The sequence below is a fragment of the Salarias fasciatus genome, chromosome 19 (genome assembly GCF_902148845.1).
Source record: "Salarias fasciatus chromosome 19, fSalaFa1.1, whole genome shotgun sequence".
Taxonomy (NCBI): Eukaryota; Metazoa; Chordata; class Actinopteri; order Blenniiformes; family Blenniidae; genus Salarias; species Salarias fasciatus.
The window spans coordinates 12,597,434-12,617,585 of NC_043763.1; the positions used below are offsets into that span (position 1 = coordinate 12,597,434).

General features: G+C 43.5%; 3 protein-coding genes across 3 annotated transcripts; all 3 read left to right on the top strand.

The window, feature by feature from the left end:
* Positions 1–332: 332 nt before the first annotated feature.
* map1sb (microtubule-associated protein 1Sb) lies at positions 333–12,649 on the top strand. The gene is made up of 10 exons (XM_030117145.1): positions 333–516; positions 1,763–1,858; positions 3,120–3,202; positions 3,410–3,547; positions 3,950–4,460; positions 4,548–4,634; positions 4,771–7,277; positions 8,367–8,508; positions 8,618–8,835; positions 10,019–12,649. Exons 1-10 carry the CDS (start codon positions 354–356, stop codon positions 10,172–10,174), a joined length of 4,101 nt encoding a protein of 1,366 aa, XP_029973005.1. The 5' UTR covers positions 333–353; the 3' UTR covers positions 10,175–12,649.
* Positions 12,650–12,690: 41 nt separating this feature from the next.
* Positions 12,691–16,545, top strand: LOC115406882 (interferon-induced protein 44-like). The gene is made up of 8 exons (XM_030117146.1): positions 12,691–12,791; positions 14,232–14,775; positions 14,858–14,909; positions 14,998–15,193; positions 15,352–15,504; positions 15,603–15,774; positions 16,006–16,106; positions 16,266–16,545. Exons 2-8 carry the CDS (start codon positions 14,292–14,294, stop codon positions 16,485–16,487), a joined length of 1,380 nt encoding a protein of 459 aa, XP_029973006.1. The 5' UTR covers positions 12,691–12,791; positions 14,232–14,291; the 3' UTR covers positions 16,488–16,545.
* Positions 16,546–17,619: 1,074 nt separating this feature from the next.
* On the top strand, positions 17,620–20,084 carry gadd45bb (growth arrest and DNA-damage-inducible, beta b). Its single transcript, XM_030117151.1, has 4 exons — positions 17,620–18,805; positions 19,265–19,366; positions 19,485–19,701; positions 19,893–20,084. Exons 1-4 carry the CDS (start codon positions 18,768–18,770, stop codon positions 19,995–19,997), a joined length of 462 nt encoding a protein of 153 aa, XP_029973011.1. The 5' UTR covers positions 17,620–18,767; the 3' UTR covers positions 19,998–20,084.
* The last annotated feature ends 68 nt before the right edge of the window (positions 20,085–20,152 follow it).

Consider the following 20,152-nt stretch of genomic DNA (forward strand, 5'->3'; position numbering starts at 1 on the left):
AAATCAAGGTATGTCTACAACAGTGTTTTTTCTCTCCCTAAAATAATTGGATATGCAGTATTATGAAATATACAGTCTTTTGACTCGTGAGGATTTTTTTTTCCATTAGTGGCACTTGTTGGTAAGCAGCTCTTTCGTCCACAGTAAATTTAGAAGATGGACAATAATAATAATAATAAAATAAATAAAGGTGCTGATGTTTTTGCCACGTGTCATCAATAATTCATCCTCCCTCTTCACATCCTCTGGAGCCGGGCTGCGCTCGCGCTCCGGCGCTCCGGCTGTCATCTCTCGCTGATAAAACCCGCCGTCAGGGTTTTTCCTCTCAATGACATCACTTCCAAGTTTCTAACATGGCGTCCAGCCGGGTGCTGGAGAGGGAGGTCCGGGAGGAGCCGAGGCGCGCCGCGGCCGCAAACCTCGACTTCTGCCTCCACAAATACTCCCTGCTCATCATCATCGGACGGACGGACCGCTCCAGACAGACGGCGCACATCCGCGCGGAGATTGAACGAGGTAGGCTCGGTCCGCTTCTCACTGTATGCCATTTTGCCTTTTCTTTCTCTCTTTATCTCCCTCTCTTTCCATCTCGAATTTAAAATTCGGAAACCTGTAAGTTCTAAATCACCCGCGGGGTTTGCTTCGCTGCACGCGCCACATTGCAGTGTTTATGTAATTTTATCCACCCCGCTGAGGCGGAATGCGTCATCTGGCGACCGTCCACCATCAGCATCCCCTCATCCCTCCGAGCGCCTGGGAATTAAAAGCAGTCTGGAGCGGATGGTTTGTGCAACGCTTTATCTTATATTTCCAGTTATGCGGGGCAGGGGCGTGGGGTGCGGCGCTCAGTCAACAGTGTGCTTCTAACCTTTGTGCATTGATGGTGTGCAGCAGCAGCAACAGCAGCAGCAGCAGCAGACAGCATGACCATCATGTACCATCACTGCCTGTTTCACATCCAGATGTGCACAAGGAAGGTGCTTAACATAAATACATAGAGAAATGAAAGCAAAAAAAAAAAAAAAAAAAAAAAAAAATACACCAAAGCAAACTGGAGCAATTAACATTTCATTACAGTCTAGCTATGAAAGGCATGCTCCGCAAAAATGTCATTAAGTTTTCATGATGTGAGAAAAGCAGGTCTGTTTTCTCCAAATGGGATGACTTTAATGTAATCTGCAAAAGTCGCTAGTACAGATTATTGTCATTATCATTCAATGATTTCTTATGGATTATTTAATTTGTGAGCGAAGATATAATTTCCAAAGGTGTGTTCAACAGTCCAAAATACGAAAGAATACACTTTGATATCACATCAGATCCCTTTAAAAAGCAAAATTATACTCATTTTGCTTAAGTAACAGATTTCGCCATCAACCGATGATCATATTGAATTGGAGATTGCATGCCTCCCTGTGAGTGAGGGTTTTCTCCAGGAGCCTAGGTTTTCTCTCATTGTCCCGAAGTGTGTCTTGTCCCTAGGTGTGAAAGTGTGGAGATGTGTGTGACCATCTATATATTCGTCCTGTGAGAGAAGTGTCCAGGGTTCATGCTGCCTTTACTTACAGTCACCACAGCTCACCTCCTGCAGTCTGCAGCCTGAGTTGGATAAATTTGAATAGATGATGTCAAACCTTTCATGCAATTTAAAACGACGAAATGCACTTGATAACCTTAACATCTTTGCTATCGAGACTGCAATCAGGCGAGAGTTGTTTTTGATTTTCCCTCATGTGACAACATTTATCTTTTGTGCCGTCAGGTATTCGATCATGGGACGTGGACTTGAAGTCATGCAACCTGAACCTCTTTCTACAGGAGTTCCTCTCTCATCACACGGCCTCTTTTAAGGGCGTGGGTAAGATACTTTGTGCTAATTTAAGCTTTTACTCTTGCCAGAACTCTTTGACACCTAAGGAAAGTCCCTGTCTGGAAACATGCTTACGCAGCCGGTTTGGGGTCGTTGAGGAAGGAAGGAAGGAAGGAAAGTGGACAAGCAGTCATATAATTGTTAACTGGGGCGGGTCCTATATACAGAAAACAATGGGAACCTGCATGCAAGCTGTGCAACCTCACACTCAGTCGGTCTGTGTTACCGCTTGTTCGTGTGCAAAGCGAAAGTCAGCAGGACACAGTGAAAATGGAGGAAGAAAAAAAAAAAGGCAGACAAACACCAGTGTCAGACAGTCGTGCTACATCTGAGCTGTGAAGTGATAACCACAGTCAATAACAAGCTCCCCATGCAGGACAAAATGGCATCCAGAGAGGTTGCCTGTGCTAATAGTGAATATATAATACTGTTAGAATGCTGTTATAATCAAAGCATGAGCATTGTTTTGGGTGTCGAGCTTCTATAATATAAATTAATCTGATCTTTTTATAAGGTGCATGATGCATTGGCTGCATGCTGGAAAATCAATTCAGTCTTGCCAAAAATTAGATGAGAAGATCGATAACACTCTGCTCTTTATGGCTATGAACGAACCTGAAACCAATAGCAAGTCAGCTTAGCTTAGCACAAACACTGAAGACTGGTGTCTGTGCTGAAAGGTGATAAAACTCTGGAAAGTGAAATTTCACATGTTGCAAAACTGGTCATATTTATAAGAAAGGTAAAAAAGCAAAATTATTAAGTCATTTTAAAGTGCATAGTTCAGAAAGCAAATAAAAAGTCTCTAATACAACTTTAGCTTTCATCTTTGTCCCACTTTTCTTCTCTAAGCACAGATCTTGTCTTGATATTTAGATCATTATCTTCTACTCCTCTTTCTCCACTGGATTTGTCTTTGGATCTTCAGACGTTCATTCAGCTCAGACTGGAGTCCGATTGCGGATTAAGTAAACTTGGCATCTCATCCTCGGACAGTCCATCTGACTCAGCTGTTCCAGTCTTCTTCCTTCCTCTTTTTTCACCCGGCCAGTCAATCGGCGGCCCGCTTGTCCCAGTTTACTCTCTCTTTGACTTCTTTCCCTTTCCATTAGCTTCTCGCACGCCGCTTGGACCTGTCGGCTTGTTTCCCTCAGCCCTGACTCCTCTCATCTCTCTCATTGGCTTCATCTTCACTGTCTATCCGCCCTGCTTTTTCCATCTCTCTGTTTTTTTCTCTCTGCCTCTTCAGGGCAGAAGAGTCTGCGCCACTGTACCCGAGTGTTGGACACTCAGGTGCTCATCAGTCCGTCTCAGGAACAGGTTCATTCAGAGGTGAGGGGAAGAAACCTTGGGACTCAGCTAACTAAACTAAAAGAAAAACACTGATGGATGCGATTATTAATGACATAAAATAATAAAAAAAAACCCAACCTATTATCTTGGATTGAATCGGATTTTTCTCACCTGCTGCAACACTTTGCTCATTTGAATAATGGTATTTTACAACACTGGATTTTTCCATCTGTGTGCCTTGGCCAGGTGTTCGCTCTGCTGTCGAGGGAGTCGGCTCATAAGCTGTTAATCCTGTCTGGCCTGAGCGTGGAGGAGAGCGGAGAGCTGCTGTTTCACAGAGGACTGTTTTCACCACACCAGCTCAAACAAATATTAGTAGAGCAGGTACGCCAACTTTCAATTCTGAGAGTGAACTAGTGAGTGAGCGAGACAGATAAAAAGACTTCTCATAGTGAAACATCACTGTAGTGGAATTCTACTTTTAGAAAATGTTGGAACGGCCAGTAAGCCAGAACCCTGAGGACAAAATGTTCTGCCGAGGTAACATGGGAGTAACAGCTCTTTAAGATATGATGGAGCCTGGTCGTTAAGAGCTTTATTCTAGATTTAATATGCTGTTCCTGACCTCAAAGGTCAGGTGAAAGAAAGCAGTCCTACAGTTGTGTTTAATGTGAGAGTTCTTTATGTTGAACGTAAAGTATATTTTGATTGTTTCAGTTCCAGTATAGTACGTGATTTTTTTTTGCCTGACTTTGAATATATTTTGAAAAGCACCATTGTTTTCAGTTTTCAGATCAGGAGACCTCTGCCTCCTCTCTTTCCATCAACAAAATCAATTTGACCATCAGCTGCCCCAACACTGGCGAGTGGAGGAAGACTCTGTTGGGAAACCAGCCCCTGAAGGGTCCCTTCAGCCTCCACATCAATCCCCCAGAGGTTCTGCCGGCCATGGAGGCTCTGGGGGAGTTCACCTCCCTTGTTTTGGGTACCATCTGCCCGACGTCCTCTTTCGACCTCCTTCCTCCTCCGACCACTGTGGGTTTCCTGAAGCTGTCTCGTCCCTGCTGCTATGTGTTCCCCGCCGGCCGCGGTGATTGTGCCTTCTTTGCCGTCAATGGGTTTACGGTGCTGGTGGACGGAGGCTCAGACTCTCAGGCCTGTTTCTGGAAGCTGGTCCGCCACCTCGACCGGGTCGATGCAATTCTGCTGACGCACATCGGAACGGAGAACCTGCCGGGTGCCGTCTCCTTCCTAGAGAGAAAGGTGGCTGAGCTGGAGCTGAACTCTGATATCAAAGGTTAGATAATAATGCTGTTTCACCTAAGAATATGTAGACGTTGCTCTGACGCCATTTTAAGCTCTTGCTGTTCGTTTGTCTGCACAGATGACTTGTCCAAGAGACTAATTTCTCCGGAGCTTGGAGTCGTGTTCTTTAATGCACCCAGCAGGTTGCAGGTGGAGCAAAAGCCTGGTGAGTGACGCTTTGAAATTCACAACAAAATATGAAAGTAAAAGAAAGTTTAATCTGGCAGAGAACATCATGATATCTGCAAGAATACAACACGATAGTGTGAGTTTGGACTAATGTGTTTTCTTCATTCATTCAGGCTCAGAGAATGTATTGAAGAGCACTCACCAGGCGGCCATAACCCTGCAACTGCTGAAGAAGTTGGACATCAAGCCACAGCCAATGTTTCGGCCACAAGGGGTCCCCATTGAGTCGCTAACCTTGTTTCAGAAGATGGGAGTTGGACAGTTGGATTTATACATCCTTAGTCCAGGCAAAAACAGCCAGGAGTATCAGACATTCATGCAAAACTGGCCCGATGGAGTGTCGTCGGCATCCAAATCCCAGACCCTCCCTCTCACCGCCTTGGCCTCAGTGTGCGCCCTGCTTGTGTGGCATCCAGCCAACCCTCAAGAGAAGGTGGTCAGGGTTCTGTTTCCCGGTGTCACCCCACAAGCGAAGTTGCTGCAGGGGCTCGAGAAACTGAAGGGGTTGGCCTTCTTGCAGAAGCCCACCGTGACAACTGGGGACTTGGAGAAGCTCCACGACGATAGAACTGCCAAAAGGACGGAGAGCCAGGACAGCAGCAAGTCACAGGGGAAGGAGGGTACACTCAAACACGGGAAAGAGCGAGTTGGTAAAGAAGAGAGTAAGGATTTATCTTCAAAGGAAAAGGGAAAAGCATTAAATGGAGCTGGAACAAGAGATGCAGACAAAACGAGGATCAAAGAGACGAACACAAAGCATAAAGGACCACTGTCAGAGAAGAATACCTCCAAAAAAGGTATCGGGAAGGATGGGAAAAAGGAGGACAAGACCAGCAACAAAGAAGAGAATGGTGCGACAAAAAATGAAAAAGTGAAAAAGAATGGCGTCCCATCCAAACCAAAAACTGAAAACAAGACAAAGCTCAAGAAGGAAGCGAAAAATGACTCAAAAACTGGAGAAAAGAAAACACGAAAGGCATCAGGAAAGGAAGCAAATGATGGCAAGAAGGTACATGCGACCTGTGAGCTGCCAAATAACAACTCAGACAAACACAACAATACAGCTTTGTCAAAAATCGCAGAGCCAGAGTGTTCTGTAACCGAGCAGCAGAATCAAAAGACTGAGAAAGAGCCAGAGGAGAATCCCTGCAGCTCCAAAATGTCTACCCCTGAGGATATGACAGCAGACTTTCTCAGGTTAAGAGAGGAAACTGAAGTTGCGGAGGGAATGGTGGAATCAGCAGGTGGCGGAAAGCAGAGAAGCGGCGTGTCAGGAAACGAGAGGAGCAAAGAGACCTCCATTAACAGCACTGAGAGATCAGTGGAGCAATCAGCGAGTAGTTCAGGGATAATGGGTGGAGAGAGTGGGGATAGAATACAACATAAGCCTGGGACTGGAGAGCAAGCGGATGCAGACATCCGAAAAAGCCCCGTGGACCAGAGTAAAAATACTACAAAACCTGCAAAGGTTGTTGGTTTTCCATCTCCCTTGAACACAACGCCAAAGAATGAACGTTCAGTCCAGCTGGACTTGACCCCGACTGAATACACGCTTCTGGACGGTGCTTTGAGGCACAGCCCCCCCTCGAAGTCCTCTCCAGGGAACCAGGCCCCTGACGAGGAGACCATGGAGCAGGCTTCCCCTGACTCGAGGCCCAACAGTGCGGGCCACACTCCTTACTGCCTGTCCCCAGATGACGTGTGGTGCAACAGGGCTACTCTGAGCAGGCTGCAGGCTGAGATGAGTCAGTCTGACTCAGCCGACGCTAACCAGCCAAATGAGTCACACAAATTAACCGAGGATCAACTATGTCAACCAAGAAGTGCCCCAGAGAGCCACGCAAATCCCAGAGAAAAACACCTAAGCTTCCTTTCGCTGGGTTCATTCAAAGAAGGGTCTTCGGACCCTTCCCCATCACTGACCACCACAACCACACACTCCATGCCTGCTGAGGTGAGCTCGCCTCAGTCTACAGAAGTGGATGAATCTCTGTCCATGTCCTTTGAGCAGGGACCGACGTCTCTGACCCAGAGAGAAGGAGAGGACAGTGTTCATCACGCTCACTCCAATGGGAGTCACTTTGTGGGAATGTCTTTACCAATGAAGAAGCCCCCCAGATCTCTGGGCCAGGGTTCGGAGATGGGTCGGCCTCTGGGCCCCAATGCTCTTCATTTTGATACACCTTCTCATGATGTGGACTTATGCCTGGTCTCTCCTTGTGAGTTCAAGCATTTCAAGCCACCTGACTCCAGCTCAGGGGCCAGCGAGGCCTCCAGAGGAGCGTCGACTCCACACCACCACGGCTACAACAACAACAACCACCGGGACACGACTCCCAGTGAATCCAACGCCCCTGTTTGCACCGAGGACTGCCCATCCACCACAGCAGACGGAGCTCTGGATTCGGATGACGACGAGTCGTGCAGCGAGCCGTCGAACTCGCCTCATGACCTCCACACCAGCCAGGCTCTGCCCCCTGACCCCCCTCCAGCTTCTCTCAGGGACAGTCCACCACTGCCTCCTCAGCCTGACACCTCCATGCCAGTCCCTCAGTCTGAGTCCGATGCTCATGGGAAGAGAGCAAAAGCCACTGGCATGCGAGGGAAAAAAGCATCTGCGGTGAGTTTATGAAGAAAATCCAATCAATATTGGAGCCGTGCTTTGTAGATAAGGTCAGGTGAGCCGCTGCTTCACTTCGTTAAGACCTTTGTTTTAGCTGCGGTTTGATGGAGGATAACACTCATGTGGCAAAGGCCATTTTGGTGAAAATATAGGTTTGTTCTCTTACATGTTTTGCTGAATGTTCACAAAATGCCCATTAAGCCGAATTTCACTAAAACTCTGTATGATTGATGGTAGATGAGTATTTTTAAAAGTCATTTCACACTTAAAGCTGGTCAAAATCTGGCCTGCCTTTTTGTTTGGAGTTAAATTACAGCCAGTCTTTAACAATCGGTTACAGTTTTTTTTTCTGTCTTGCCTGTAAAGGGGAATATTCTCCCCTTTTCAATAGTTAAACTTAATTGAAACCAAATCACGAGAAAACATTCACATTAACACACCTAAAAATACAAATTTTAGTGCCATTTTATTTCACATATAACTTTTAACCAACATGTGATCCATTAAGTCAGAAAATATCCATGTTTTGTCACGACTGTTGAATTTACATCTTGAAATCTAATCGGTTCTAATGTCTTAACAGAGCTGAGAACTCAGAATATTGCAAAATTTCTTCATTCTTGTTGGGAACATTTGCAAGCTGCAAAGAAATATAACAGAATTGCCTCCAATTAAATTCTGGAGATACAAGACAAACAACTTTGCCATCTCATTTTCAAGTAAAGCAGTACTATTGATATACTTCCCTTCTGTAATTATGGAAATACTGCTGCTTTCATTGCTGGAAAAATACTATGTTAGACTGTTAAAGCCCATCGACTTTCATTTTTAACAGTCATGTGAGGTCCATTTATTTATTATTTTTTTATTAGAGCACGAGGTATTAACTTCCAAGTTTGACTGAGGTTAGGTGTGTTTTTCCCACTCAGAAATGTGAACTTTTCTACTTCCTTGTTGATTTGATTTGGCAAACCTTGTCAGTCAATTCTAACAAGGTTATATCTCCTTATCGTAAAACATCCCTCTGACAAACTACAATGTATCTTTATTGAAAATCTGTCAAACATTTTGCTTTTGTCACACCAGGTTATTGAGAGCCCTCAGAAAACAGGCTCAGGGAAAACCAGGGCTGGGGGGCAAAGTGGAGTCATGAAGGGGACCGTTTCCTTGACTCGCACACCCTCCTCCAGCAACCGCTCAGCACCAGCAAAACCCTCAAGCGATGCAGGTGTGAACCGTGAACGTCCATCATGCAGAACAGATTCCTCCCTCAACTTTTTTCTACTTTTGTGTCTTGAGTTGGAAAACTCAAGTCTCATCCCACGCTTCTCTTCCAGGCTTGAAGTCTACCTCCGTTGGCGACGTCAGTGTGTACGTGGACCTGGCGTACATTCCCTCTGGGGCGTCCTGTCACACAGTCAGCGTCGACTTCTTCAGGTGCGTTCGCTCCTCGTGCTACATCGTCAGCGGCGACAGCCCGGAGCGGGAGGAGTTGATGAGGCAGACGCTGGACGCCCTGCTGGATGGAAAGACACTGTGGTGCGATGCTATGCAGGTATTATTTTAAATTCTATGTGGCTGTAATGTGAGAACAGTCTCCAGATGGATTTGTACAGTCTGCACTGGGGCAAACCGTAATCCACAACTACGCAGCGATACCGGTTCGACCGTGCAACCTTTGTTAATATATCCTGAAGCGTGAAGACGGTGTTTTAGAGATGATTCCATGATAAGGAAGAGAAACAGGACTAGCAGGACAAAAAGAAAAATAAGTGAAGGTGGAAAATGATGCTGAGGAACAAACACAGACTCACAGATATTGGCAGACTTCCAACCAACATGGATAAAGATATAAAAAAACATGTCAGGTATTATATTTACACAAAGTTAATTATTCCCTTGATTGTCTCCTGTCAATCAAAAATTCAGAAAAAAAAAACACTGTTTATTGTACTACAAGAAATACAAGAAAAAAATTGCATTTCCTTCAGTTTAGCATTGTTTATTTCGAAGAAACTATTAACAGATTCACTGTCACTCGCCCAAACATTTGAAGAAACTGTAATCAGACAAAATGTCGCAGCTCCATTTCTAGTCAGTGGCTGTTTTTCCACCCATGTTACTTGTCTCACTAAGACTATGACAGAAGAATGGTGCACTCATCAAAATGCATACATAACAACAGTTATTATGAAACATTTAACCTTGTTCATTTGTAGGCATAGCTTCACCTTCTTCTCGAGTGTTCTCGGTGGGCTTGTTTGGTGTGCATTCATCGTCACACTTCCAGAAGTTTACTTCTAACCAAAGAATCTAACAGGATTCATGAGACACGTCTAACTCATCAGTGATTAAATGAAGGCTTGAATAGAACTGAATTGAATTGCAGAGGGAATGAAAGGTTTGTTGTGACGTTTTTGTCCAGAAGATGATTCAGTTCAGAATGTAATACTGTGATAAATTAAAACTCAAGGTGTTTTCATCACTGTGTTTCATGACAAAGGACCTGTCAACATAATTTACTGACAACACGGTAAACGCTGTGACCTTGTTCTCTTTGGCGTTATTGCGGAAAAAAAAACCCCACATTATTCTTTGTCACAACAAACTGCAGCTCCAGTCATGTGGTTTTAACAATGTTTCCTCCCAATCAAGTGACGACTATTCATCTGCATACAAAGGTGGTCTGCAGCTGAGTGGCAAACTGTGTTCTTAAATGTCACTTTTTGTGCCCGCAGGTGACGCTGATCCCGACCTTTGAGTCGGTGTCGATGCAGGAGTGGTACCAGCAGACCCTGGACAGACAGAGGGAGTTGGGCATCACCGTCCTGGGATCCAACAGCACTGTTGCCATGCAGGATGAGACATTTCCTGCATGCAAGATTGAATTTTGAGGCAGCCTGGCAGACACAGCACAGGGGTGATGTGATGACGGATGTCAGCGAGAACTGAATGAGTAACAGTAAAAAGGAGTCAAAGAAGAATTAAGGGAAATGTGCAGCTTCTTTCTGCACGCCGTAATGCATTTTTTGTTGCACCCAAAGGCAGTTATTTCTCCTCTCCCAAGGAGAACACTCGTCCCTTTGGGGCGCTGCATGATTTCTTTTAACCTATGACCCTGTGGAAAACAGGAGAGGAGCTCACGCTGGCTGCAAAAGCATGTCATCTGCACACATCAGTTAAAAAGAAGGCAAGCGTACAGAAAATAGGCTTAAAGGCTGAGATAGACTTTGCTACTCACATCCATTTCCCTGCTTTTATTGCAACGTTTTTAAAAAAAATATATCAAATTTTGCTCTCTGCATAAGTCTTATCTGGTGAATTTGGGACATTTCCTGTAATGAGATTTCAACATTGTGTCTTTAGTGAAGACATCTTCAGGGTTGTGGTCAGGTGTTTGTTGTTGGCTTGGCTTTAACGGACACCGGGTGGGCTGTGCTGTGCTGTGTGTCACACCTGCTGTAAAAAGTACCTTTGAGGCTTAAACCACTTGAAGAGCAGTGCTCAGCAAAGCAACTCTGAAAAAAAGTGCTTTTCAACTGTCCGTCTGCAGCTAGCGGATGATAATCGCTGAGTCTGAGATTACTGGAAATGCAAATCCGTCAGCAGGGATTAGAGTACGACATCAAATTTAATAGCATTACAGCAATCACGCTAAATGTGGTCCTGTAATTGTAATCCATTAGAAGAGCTCATAATTGCGCCTATCAGGAACTACACCCCAAATGCTTTTGTAGAAATCAATGTTCACTCACTGTCTTACTCAAAAAAAAAAAAAAAAGTAAACTGGTGGTTGTGGAAGTAATCATAAAGTATGTTGTAGAAAGCAATTTTGTACAGCGTAAAGTCACAGTATGGTGAGAGTAGGTAGAGATGGGAGCTGTAAATAGAATTACATAAAGATCAGATTGTATTTATGTTGGGAATTAATCCAGGAAGGGGAAGTGAAAGTCATTAAATATGAAATCATACAGCTACCGGAAGTAAACACATGACACAATATATTCTCCTTTCCCATATTATGTTTTGTTTATTTTACAAATCACTTTTTTTAATTCGTAGATTATTAAAAAATATGACATACGCAGCTGATTAGCAAAACTAACTCCTCGGTAGTTTTCTTACTTTGTACCAAGTTTCACATCAGTTTTAAGAAAACAGATTTGCATGCAGATCAGATGTAATTTCCTAAATCTTTGCTATATTTTTATCTTCTCCCTTCAAAACAAATCCATGAATGAACCGTCAGTTGAACGCTGATTACCTCTGCTGTTATTTTGCCTTGCGGTCACACAAACGTGCATGTGGCATAATGTGCATCTGTACCAAAGCATGAGATCACAAAGACACCGTTTTCTGCAGCGCTTGAATGCTCCATCCAAATACTTAAAAAAACACAATTCCATTCTTAATCCGAAGGGTATTTTGTAATAATATACTTTAAAAGCACTCATAGATAGATTTTTAGTTTTTATTTTTTTAGCAATTATCATTCATTTGAATGTGCAAAGTTATCACTCCCCCAAATACCAATGCTTCACTTTTCAATTTTCTCTACAAAAAAACTTGCCAGTACGAATAATTTACTGGAAATGGAGGGTTGAATGATGGAGTTGTAACCAGGGGGGTAAAGCATACTTGACGCCCACAGTAGCCGAGTGAATTGTAATAATGTGTATGTGTGCCCTGCATGTATTCAGCTATGTACTGTACGTTGTTTCATTCATGATATTCATGAAGAAAGTGAGCAAAGCACTGTGGGAGAGTGAACTCTGCTGAAAGCAAAACAAAACAAAGCAAAAAAAAAAAAAAAAAAACTCAATCAAAGCGGTTTTGCTGGTGGGACGATTGTTTACCTCCTCAACCAGCATCAACCGGCTGATCCACCAGCATGCATGAAAACACAACCAGGACATGCATGGGGTTTAAAGAAAATTGAAACTAAAAGGGACAAAGACTGCCACGGATTATTTAAACCACCATTTAAACTTTTAAATTGTTCAGTTTGTGTATTTATGTCTTCATCTAACTGTTAGTTACTGGCTATGTATTCCTTTATTTCTGTTTGTGAAATGTGTCTATATATGTCTTATATGTCTGCATCTCCCTCTGTCAGTTTTCTTAGGTTAGATATTTCTTTTTGATTGCAGTGTTTTATGTTGGTGGCTTAGTTTTCTATATTTGAGACCAGTCTTACACTTCCTTATTACACCCTGGCAGCTTCACCATGTTTGTTTTCAGCAGGGGAGGCAGTGGGATGTCTGATGAAACGTTTTCACTTTGTGATCGTCTGTAAGAACATTTAAAAATGATGTCAACAAGTATGGATTGTAGAATGGTCTTGTACGAATAAAGACTTTTAATCATTACTGTGACTCGACGCTTCCTGTCGGGGGATTGGCTGTAAAGAAAAAAAAAAAGCGGGTTGGGCTTGGCATTATAAAAGAATTGTTTCACTTTTGCTTCATCTTTCTCAGATTATCAGGTGTGGATCGTCATTCTCTCCTGCTGGTAAGTCTGGAAGAACTTCACCGCACCCATCTGCCTTTTTTCTTCAGGTTTCAGTGCAACTTAAATGGTTTTATCAGTAAAGAATTTTCTGTGATTTTTAACAGTGATCTTTTGATTCGTCTCTTTCGTTCATACATTAAAAAAAAAAAAATCTTGTATCCTGTTTGTCTTCTATGTTACAGATGCATATGTTTAGGCATCAAACCAAATCCTACCAGTGTAAATGCGTGTGTATAAAATGTAAAGAATAAAGTAAAATGCAAGAAAAAAAAACAGGGCATGTGGTAAAAGTGAAACTGATGTTTTTCTTCTTGCACTATCAGTTTCAAAAGGCCATAAAATTTTATTGTGTTCCATATTTGAGGCCTCCTATTTTCTAATTCTGCATGTGACATTTTGAATGATCTTATGTGGTTTAAATGAATCCAATGTTTTATTTCTATGTTCTTCATCTTGAATGGTGTTTAATCGAATTGAACTCTTGAGCAGGTTTGTGAAAGGTGAATTTTATGACTGCAGAATCTTTATAAGGACTAAAGTCTTTTTTTTTTAAGTAATGCCTAATAAAATCAAACTGATGCAGTTAAGCACATACCATTCATTATTGATAGCTTGGAACACTGTCTCAATGATATATATTGTTGAGTAGGTTTATGCAAGAAGATAAAACATCTTGTTGACCCATTTCATTCATTACTAGTCATACAATGTAATGTACTGTTTTTAGTTTCTGAAAGGGGCCTTTTGTCACTTCTTTTGGAACTGTGTCATTAGAAGAAAATCAGCTTTTCAGAATAGAATCATCGCTTTAGTGACCTTGTGAACTAAGTGGCATCAAGATGTGGAAGCAGGAAACTGTGTTAATGCTGATATAAGAGAAAATTAAAGAATGGATATCATGCTTTCTAAATATTATACAATGTATGTTTTTTTAATCTCTTCTGACTGTCATGAACTGCCAAAATGTGGCCCCTGAACTTGACAGTCTGACATGTAAATATGAATTCATAAGCCATAAATTTAATATGCAACAAAATTCTGTTTTTTTGAGTGAAGAAGACAGAATCAAATATTGAATACGTGTGCAGCAAGGATCAATAAATACTGTGTAATAGTGATTAAGTAGGCTTTAACATCCAGTCATGTTCACATCTTCGGTTGTTTACAGGAAAACAGGCTACCTGGAAAGTTAGAACTCTAAAGCTAGACTTTGGAGGTGCAGTGGTTTCGCACCTCACAGGGATAAATGTCCCAGGTTTGAGTCTGGACAGTTTACAAGTTCTACCAGTATCAATTCAAAGTCTCAAAAACTTAGATTTGAGATCCGTGTAAAATTGCCTAAAGTCGCTTGTTTTCTGAATATCCAGTTCAAGGGTTTATATGTTGATGACTTTTCTTTAATAAATCTGATATTGATCACATTTTCTTTTCCCAATTTAGAAAAGGCGTATCTTGTCCTAGGATTCATCATTAAGTGAGTGTAGACGCCCCCCCTGCATCATGTCGTCGGTCACGTCTCGCCTGTCTGAAGATCAGCAGAGGAAGCTGCTTTCTCTCTTCGATCATGTCCGACTGCACCTGCTCTACAAAGCCAGCGTCCACGGCTACACCGCCGCCGACTTCCACGCACGCTGCGACAAGCAGGGCCCCACCGTCACCGTGGCCTACAACACCTCCGACTTCGTCTTCGGGGCTTACGCCTCGAAAGACTTCACCCGGAGCGGCGGGGATGTCCTGGATGACAAGGCGTTCCTCTACAGCATCACCGCCCAGAGAAACAAACCGCTGAAGGTGGCGGGCATCAGCGGACGCTGCGGCTTCAAAGACGGAGCGGATGCTGCTCCGGATTTTGGAGGCCTTCAGTTTCTGAGTGATGACAAACCTGAAGTAAAGTCCCAGCCCAACACAGGCTTCAAGTTTGAGGAAAGAGAGATGCACGGGGGCGATTTGAAGCTGACAGAGCTGGAGGTGTATCGAGTGGAGAGTGTGTATCACTGTCTCTACAGACTGAACAGTTGAGACTGTAAATCTCAATTATGTTAATATTTTGATGTATTGTAATGCAGGCTTGGGAGATCTCCTGGCGAAACCCTGGAGGAACATCAAGTGGACTGCTGAGTATGTAAACAGTTCTGACCTCTGGTGGCCGGATGTGTTATTCCAACGCAACTGAATTGTACAACTGCATGGTTGACTTCTCCTGCAGGAGAAGGGAGGAGCTGATGAAGTCCATCCTGAACTACAAGCCCGACATGAGTTCAGTGCAGCAAGCTCGAGTGCTGCTGGTCGGCCCCGTCGGCACCGGCAAGTCCAGCTTCTTCAACTCCATCAACTCCATATTTCGAGGCAGCATGATGGTCCAGGCCATAGCCGGCACAATGGGGAAGAGTGTGACCACTCAGGTACTGACGGAAGCTTTTATTGGAAATACGCTGATTTGTGAGCAAAAGAGGGAGGAATATTTACATTTTGCATTTTGTCCCACTGCTGGTCATCAGACAGTAAACCTGATCCAACATGCATTCAGTCCCATTGAATGTAATTTCATGTCTCTTTGCAGTTTCGCAGCTACTCCATAAAGTCAGGGAAGGGTGGGGGAGTGATTCCTGTGGTCCTGTGCGACACGATGGGGCTGGAGGGAGAAGCAGACGGAGGTCTGGACATTGAAGACTTAGTCAACATCTACAAGGGACACGTCAAAGATCGCTATCAGGTTTTCAGTTTCATCCTACTGAAGTGCGGCTGTATCAAACTGATTTAACTGCAGTTTGAGGGACAGTGGATATGTTTTGTGTTTGTTTTTGCTTTCAGTTCAGCACCTCTGCGCCGCTCTCGCCGGATGCTCCCGCTTACCAGAAACACTCGACTCTGAGTGACAAGATCCACTGCGCGGTGTACTTCATCGACACTTCCAGCATCTCTCTCCTTTCCCAGAAGATGCTGGACAAGTTTGCAGCCATCCGGAAAAAGACAAACCAGCTGGGTTAGCAGGAATACATGTTACTATCAGAAAGGTTCCAACATGGTGGCCCTCGATACAAAAATACACAAAGTATATCATCCTGCGGTCCGTTGATCCCTCCTCATGCTAAAGTTATCTGACTCTCCAACTGAGTGAAGCAACTTAACTTTGGAAATGAAAGTCTTTGTTTTAGAGTTGTGTGAAAACTCTGACTTTTCATCATCTCATTCTCACTTGTTTTGATTTTGATAGGAATTCCTCAGATCGTGCTGATGACTAAAGTAGATGAGGCCTGTAAACTGGTGGCCGAGGACCTGAAGAATGTTTACCGCAGTGTTTACATCCACAAGAAGGTAAGGTTCAAACCAAGTTTGTGTTGTAAGCAGCAAATGCAGTGCTTATTTTTTTTTATATTTTTGATTTGATTGGAGATCAATGAGGTTCCTAATATATGAAAACTGAAAAAAACATGAACGTGTCTCAGTCATAATGATCACTGTTTTCCTTCAAAGGCTCAGGAGCTGAGTGAACTGCTGGGCGTCCCTCTGTCCTGCGTGCTGCCCGTGAAGAACTACAGCGACGAGGTGGACCTGGACCCGGACATCGACGTGCTGCTGCTGTCAGCGGTGCAGCACATGCTCAACTTTGCAGACAGCTTTTTTGAGAACCAGGATCAGGAAGACAGTGGCCAGGACCTCTACAGATGCAACAAAAATTTCCAACCTGTTTCCTAGGAATGTGGGGAGTATTGTGTTGTGCAAAATAAAGGTGAAGGGTTTTTAGTTTTTGGGACACCTATTGTACCAACATAGAAATGTTATTTCAACGCTCCTCGATTGCAGTTTGCCTAATGCTTCATAAATTGAACAAAACATTTCATCAGTGGCGGACCGTGCATTTCACATTAAGGCCTTCAGAACAGATCCGCCTGAACCAATCCACCTCTCAATAACTATTTTGTCTACAAAAAAAAAATCGTATTATGCAGATATGCATATAAAGAGTTGTTACAGCAGATAGATACTTGTGCTTTGCTGATACTTTGCTGAAGTGCACAATTCTCCTACTACATCTGTGCACATACAATGAGCATCAACAACTTAATAAAACAGCAATATTATTTAGGAAAAGAGGAACATTTTACTCACCAAAATCCCGATTATTTGTAAACAAAATACATCCACCTTTCCTTCCTCAAAAAGAGTTCAACTGCTCTGTCATATAGATTATCCGTGCGTTTCAGTTCCATAAAGCCAGGGCTGAAAATCCAGCTTGCCCTGTGGTATTTCTGGCGTAAGTTTTTTTTCTCTTCAGTTCTTCTTCTTCTTCTTCTTCTTCTTCTTCTTCTTCTTCTTCTTCTTCTTCTTCTTCTTCTTCTTCTTCTTCTTCTTCTTCTTCTTCTTCTTCTTCTTCTTCTTCTTCTTCTTCTTCTTCTTCTTCTTCTTCTTCTTCTTCTTCTTCTTCTTCTTCTTCTTCTTCTTCTTCTTCTTCTTCTTCTTCTTCTTCTTCTTTTTTGGAATAATTGAGGTAGGCGACCAACAACTTAGGTGCATACCGCCCCCTACTGTATCTCTTGGTGAATGTAAATCGGAGGGCCTGGATATGCTGTTGTTAGAAGCTAGAAGGCGCTGAGTCGCCAACTCGAAATCTGATTGGTTGAAGCAACTGTCTGTTTGACGCTTCACTTTACTTCACTGCGCCATCAGGAACGGATAACGAAGGCCTCGGGCAGATTTCTTTGACCCTAGCAACAGATGATGCCTGAAATCTGATTGGTTAAATGATTTAATATGAAAAAACATGTCTGGAAGCAGCGCAACCACGGGAGAACTATGAAAGGAACTGGAACATACCGTTTGGAATCATTTATTAATTATTTATGGACAAAATATAATTTACATCAGTCTGTAATTCAGATAATTTTTAGGCCAGCAGAGAAGGCTTTGCAGGCCCTGACGGCCCACCGCTGCATTTCATGATAGAGATATACGTATGCTTTATACATGCACAAATATGCATAGATATGCATATTTGTGAAGTTTTGCTGGGAACCACAAAGTCATTTATTTTACATGCAGTTTCAATGAAAAGCTTAAAATAGGAAATCATCTTTGTGAATGATACAAATTCTTCCTTTTTTGTGAAAGCTGTTCACAGTCTGTAAAAGGAAATGTTGGGTGAAATTTTGATTTTCAGCTCAAGAGTAACTCAAGATCAAACCAAAGATTAACAACAATGTCCTTAGGGGACCTCTTGTGAGGTCGTAGTTAAAGGATAGTTACATAGCTGACTTACAGATGTAATTACAAAAACATGCAACGCCTCGTCTGCTATTTTTTCAATCGTCCCAGTAATTAAGACTGGCTGAAGATGCTGCTTTTTTCACTAAGATCATTAATGATGCACTTGTATGCAGTCTGGAAGGACTGTGCTCGTCCTCATGGGACCTTTTTGTGCGTTTGCCCTGGAACTCATGACAGTTTTACAACATGAGGTTATGTATACTTATTGTTGTTGTTCCCGCAATCGACCGCTAGAGGGCAACCATCACTCAACCATCAATGCACAGTTATGGAAACTCAATGTTATGAAAATATGTTGGTATCTGATGTTGCACAAGCTTACATCTTGTGGTGATTATATGACTTTTCCAGACTATTTTGTTATTATAATTACATGTTTTATTTTGTTTGTTTGTTTTAATTTAATATTTGCATCATGCAGCAGAGGGACGCTGCAGATTCATCTCCGTGCTGTGGAAATTCATCCCTTAAAGCAAACAAATAAAACCCCAGGAGCCCGCATGACAAAGGAAGACGTGGGTTGTGTGTGAAGCCAATGGCAGAGCTGTGTTAGTTTCGGTGCCTCCCTCCAGTCAGGCGCGGTATAAATGCAGTTTCGCAACCCGCTTCACAACAAACGCCGCAGACGCGCCTGGAGAGAAACCGCTGGACTGCCGAAGCCCCACAACGACCTCACGCACTGGAATTACATTTTTAATCATAACAACAGTCATGATTCCCGAGGAAAGTTTTGCATCTATCGAAAACAGGTATGCACGTTTTCTTATATTTTCTTCCTTACCTGAATAAAGCTCCGGTGAGACGTCTGTCCCGGACATGTGCCTGCATCGCTGAGACTTCTCCTTCCTGCAAGAAGAGTATTTTTTCACGCATATGATATCACACAACACCTTATATTATTTTCATCATACGCGTGTAAAAGCGTGCACAGCAGCGCTCGTGCACGCTGCACATTCCGCCTCGAGGCTCATTTGCAATGTATAAAATTAGCGTTTCCCTACGTCATCACTCTTCCACGTGCCTCACCGCTGCTGAGAGCAGCCAAGCGCGTGTTTCTCTGACCTGAAGCTGACAACACTTCTGTGACTTTTTTTTTTTTTTTTCACAATAACAAACATTTGGTGGGAAAGTCAGGAGAGAGTGTAACAGTTTGACTTTGGTTCGGTTCCTGCACGCAGCAGCTGACCGTTGTGTTCCTCTCCCCTCAGGATGCAGTCTGCAGGCCTGGCCCTGGTGGAGCTGCTGGTCACGGCCCAGAAGCAAGACTGCCTGACTGTTGGCATTTATGAGTCAGCCAAGCTTCTCAATTCGTGAGTTGAAAAACTATGCGCTTGAGTTCTGCAAAGCCTAAAATGTCTATATACTCTTCACAAATGCTACTGCAATATTATTATTATTTTTAATTCAGTGTTTGTGTTTCCTCCTCAGGGATCCAGACAGTGTGGTCCTGTGTGTTCTGGCAGCGGACGACGAAGACGACGTAGCCCTGCAGATCCACTTCACGCTCCTGCAGTCCTTCTGCTGTGACAACGGCATCACCATCCTGCGAGTTTCGGGGGTTCAGCGGCTCCAGCAGCTGCTGGGAGCCGTGGATGCAAACAGGAATCAGGAGGAGCGCGGAGACCTCCACTGCCTGCTGGTCACGGTGTGTTGACTCAGCTACAAGCTGCCCCTTATGTAACTACAAGGCCGCAGTAGAAATGCTTATTGGGAGCTTATTTCCAACGGCCCAGCTAAATTGCTGCACTTACTGAAACTTACTTGTGAAATGCTGGTGTTTTCTGCAGCTAAATTCAACTCAGTGTCTGAACATGTTTATTTTTTTGTGCCGTGCAGAACCCTCAAGCAGATCACTGCAGACTACAAGAGGTGGGAACCTACTGCCAAGAAAGCCGCCGCCTTGACCAGTGGGTCCCTGAACTGGTCCTTCAGGAACGCTGAAGGGCCCCGATACCCCCCCAAAAAAAACAAACAGGAACTGTCTGAGTCCAGATACCGAAGTATCACGATGCTCAAGCAGGAATGTCCTCAGATGGGTTCGTCCCGGTCCGCCGTCCTGACTGAAGACAGCAGGGAGCTCAGGACTCCCTCTCAAT

Bases quoted from the DNA above. Each gene is read 5' to 3' on its own strand.
- map1sb (XM_030117145.1), top strand. From the start codon at position 354: ATGGCGTCCAGCCGGGTGCTGGAGAGGGAGGTCCGGGAGGAGCCGAGG. The intron at 1,859-3,119 runs GTAAGATACTTT...CTGCCTCTTCAG, and splicing joins GGCCTCTTTTAAGGGCGTGG to GGCAGAAGAGTCTGCGCCAC. The intron at 4,635-4,770 runs GTGAGTGACGCT...TCATTCATTCAG, and splicing joins GCAGGTGGAGCAAAAGCCTG to GCTCAGAGAATGTATTGAAG.
- LOC115406882 (XM_030117146.1), top strand. From the start codon at position 14,292: ATGTCGTCGGTCACGTCTCGCCTGTCTGAAGATCAGCAGAGGAAGCTG. The intron at 15,505-15,602 runs GTTTTCAGTTTC...TTTTGCTTTCAG, and splicing joins ACGTCAAAGATCGCTATCAG to TTCAGCACCTCTGCGCCGCT. The intron at 15,775-16,005 runs GTTAGCAGGAAT...TGATTTTGATAG, and splicing joins GAAAAAGACAAACCAGCTGG to GAATTCCTCAGATCGTGCTG.
- gadd45bb (XM_030117151.1), top strand. From the start codon at position 18,768: ATGATTCCCGAGGAAAGTTTTGCATCTATCGAAAACAG. The intron at 19,367-19,484 runs GTGAGTTGAAAA...TTTCCTCCTCAG, and splicing joins TCAGCCAAGCTTCTCAATTC to GGATCCAGACAGTGTGGTCC. The intron at 19,702-19,892 runs GTGTGTTGACTC...TGTGCCGTGCAG, and splicing joins TCCACTGCCTGCTGGTCACG to AACCCTCAAGCAGATCACTG.